We start from the raw sequence: 3,428 nt of genomic DNA on the forward strand, positions 1-3,428 counted from the left end.
ACCATGGCTAAGCATAATATTTTACTATTCTCCTTTGCATGCTTAGTTTTCTCTTGTATAATTCTTTTGAGTTGTGCTGCCACTCAAAGTGGTAATGAATACATTGTATACATGGGGGCACTTCCAAAAGAAGTTTCATATTCTCCAACATCTCAGCATTTGTCTATGTTGCAACAAGTCTTTGAAGGCGGCAACATAGAAAATCTATTACTTAGAAGTTATAAGAGAAGTTTCAATGGTTTTACTGCCATACTTAATGATCAACAAAGAGAAAAACTTCTCAGCATGAAAGGTGTGGTCTCAGTTTTTCCAAATCAAAACTATCACCTAACAACTACAGGGTCGTGGAACTTTCTTGGATTTCCTCAAACAATTAAAAGAGATCTCGTTATTGAGACTGATTTGATAATCGGAGTCATAGACTCTGGGATAACGCCAAAGTCCCAAAGTTTCAATGATAAAGGTATATATATTTTACGAGTCAAGTTATAATATTTTAATTATCTTACTTTTTTTTTAAAAATTTGTGAAAAATATGGATCCGGAATAAAAATGATACATAGTTAATTATTATATTTAACTAATTTTATACTGTATGCAAATTTGTTTGTTAAAGCTGTTGAATTTGTGTGATTGATTAGGTATTGGTCCTATTCCAAAGAAGTGGAAGGGAGTTTGTAAAGGTGGTTCTGACTTCACTTGCAATAATAAACTCATTGGAGCGCGTTTTTATGGTTCTGCGGAGAGTGCAATAGACGAGGGTGGTCATGGAACTCACGTAGCTTCAACTGCAGGTGGAAGAGAGGTGCCGGGTGTGAGCTTTTTTGATATTGCAAAAGGCACCGCAAGAGGTGGAGTCCCATCTTCGAGGATTGCTATGTACAAAGTATGTGGTGCAGATGGTAAATGCAGTGGTAGTGATATTTTAGCTGCATTTGACGATGCCATTGCGGATGGTGTTGACATCCTCTCAGTCTCACTTGGGGGTGAAGGTGCATTAGATTTTGTGAATGATCCTATTGCCATTGGTGCTTTCCATGCCATGGAGAATGGAATACTCACATCACATTCTGCCGGAAACAGTGGTCCTGACGCGAGTACTACTGTAAGTGTAGCACCTTGGGTAATTAGTGTCGCAGCAACTACCATAGATCGTAAATTCATTACTAAGCTCGCTCTTGGAAATGGAAAGACTCTCATTGGTAGTTCAGTTAGTGCTTTCTCTTCAAATGGCACAAAAGTTCCAATAGCTGAGGGTACTTGCTCAAGTGGCTTAGGTGATACATCCGCGGAAGGTAAGATTGTTTTGTGTGAATCACGAGGAAATGAAGATTCCGCTTTACAAAGTGGTGCATATGGTATAGTCTCAAGTGTTGAGGAGTCTCTAAATGATGTTGCTTTTGTCTCTGTGTTGCCTGCTACAAACTTGAATTCAAAAGACTTCGCTCTTGTTCAATCTTACGCCGCATCCACTAGATCCCCTGAAGCTGAAATTTTGAAGACTGAGATCTTACGTGACACAAATGCTCCTAGAGTTGCTTCTTTCTCTTCCCGTGGTCCAAATTCAGTGGTTCCAGATATTATGAAACCAGATATAAGTGCCCCAGGAGTGGATATCTTGGCTGCATTTTCACCTCTAGCCCCACCCTCTTCTAGTATCAGTGACAAGAGAAGGGTTAGTTATAGCATAGAGTCAGGAACCTCCATGTCGTGTCCCCACATTTCCGGAATCGCTGCATATGTGAAATCATTTCATCCAGATTGGTCACCTGCAGCTATAAAATCTGCTATCATGACCACAGCAAACCCGGTAAATGGTAGTTACAATGATTTGGCCGGGGAGTTTTCCTATGGATCAGGGAATGCCAATCCGGCACTAGCTGTTAACCCAGGACTTATTTATAATATCACTGCTGACGATTATGTGCAAATGCTTTGCAATTATGGTTACGATGATGAAAAAATTAAACAAATTAGCGGAGAAGCCTCAAGTTGTCGTGGAACTTCTAACCCATCTTTAGTAAAAGATCTAAATTATCCTGCACTAGTGATTCCTGTTGCGCCTCAGAGATCTTTCAATATCAAATTTCCTAGAGAAGTTACAAATGTTGGCTCTCCCAGTTCAACTTATAAGGCTACTGTCACCCCAATTCCAAATGTCAAAATTACAGTGGAGCCAAGTGTTCTCTCATTCAAATCAATCCAAGAGACACAATCATTTGTGGTCACAGTTGTTGGTAGTGTAGGATCAAGTCAAACTGAGTTTTCGGGGTCACTTGTTTGGTCTGATGGCACCCACAACGTCAAGAGTCCAATCATCGTACAATTAACATCCTAAACCATGTAATTGTTATGGAAAAATAAACATGTGATTCTTTTGTAAACTAAATATATGATTCTCAAGTATCCAGTAATTTATGATTCTGTGTATCAATAAAATTTTCATTTTTATGTTGAAATTTCTTAAATATTCAAAACTCAATCTGCATGATAAAACAAAAAAAAAAACAAAGAACGTTGAAAGATACTTTTACTTGCAAAAGATAAAATCATATGATAGATGGCTAATTATACCATATAACCACCCAGGGTTCTTTCTTGTGTTTGAGTTTTGTGTCTTCGTGAAAAATATAAATTTATATGGTCGCAAAAAAGTTCCTTTTTAAAGATATAAAAGAAATTCCTCATTGAAACTGATCATTCATCACCGTTCTTTGTCATTGAAATTGTACAATATTCACACTTCATCATTCATCTTAGATATTCTAATACCTATATTTTATTTTGAATGTGATGAATGGAAATTGATGTGAAATATAATCTTAACTGATCGTGACTAGAATATGTGTGTTGGTAAGGTTCTTGTTTTTTCTTCTTGAAATATTAAATGAACATATATTTCAATATAATCATGAATTATTAATATTATGTTTAAGAAAATGTTCTTCGATTCATGTTTTGGGAAAGATAGCTGATTAGATAAAAGCCTTGATGATGTACAAACATTATTGGGGATTTAAACTTTTACCATTATGTTTTCCTTTTGAAAAGTGAGAAAAAAATTTTAATAACTACTTTTTTCAATTTAAAAAAAAAAAACTACACGCTAAAAAATTACCAATCTAACCACTTTAAAAAAAACTGCCACAGAGGAGGCGCCACTCTATATGGTGCATGCACTTAAAATAGAGAGAAAGCACCATCCTACATGGCGCATGCTCCTATGCCATGTCATGCAGGATGATGCAGAGGTCTTTGATCACTACAACACGGAACAGCTTTCACAGCGCTTTTTTTGGCCTTTAACAGCGCTTTAAAGCGCTGCCAAAGCCAGCGCTGGCGTAGGCTACGAAAGCGCTTTTAAAAGCGCTCTGGTAGACCCCCCCTTTAAGAGCGCTTTCCTGGAAAAAGCGCTCTGGTAGACCCCC

At 37.3% G+C, this 3,428-nt stretch overlaps 1 protein-coding gene across 1 annotated transcript; it reads left to right on the forward strand.

Moving 5' to 3' along the window:
* Positions 1–2,418, forward strand: LOC131617937 (subtilisin-like protease SBT4.3). Its single transcript, XM_058889205.1, has 2 exons — positions 1–463; positions 642–2,418. Exons 1-2 carry the CDS (start codon positions 4–6, stop codon positions 2,336–2,338), a joined length of 2,157 nt encoding a protein of 718 aa, XP_058745188.1. The 5' UTR covers positions 1–3; the 3' UTR covers positions 2,339–2,418.
* The last annotated feature ends 1,010 nt before the right edge of the window (positions 2,419–3,428 follow it).

The sequence above is a fragment of the Vicia villosa genome, linkage group LG7 (genome assembly GCF_029867415.1).
Source record: "Vicia villosa cultivar HV-30 ecotype Madison, WI linkage group LG7, Vvil1.0, whole genome shotgun sequence".
Taxonomy (NCBI): domain Eukaryota; kingdom Viridiplantae; phylum Streptophyta; class Magnoliopsida; order Fabales; family Fabaceae; genus Vicia; species Vicia villosa.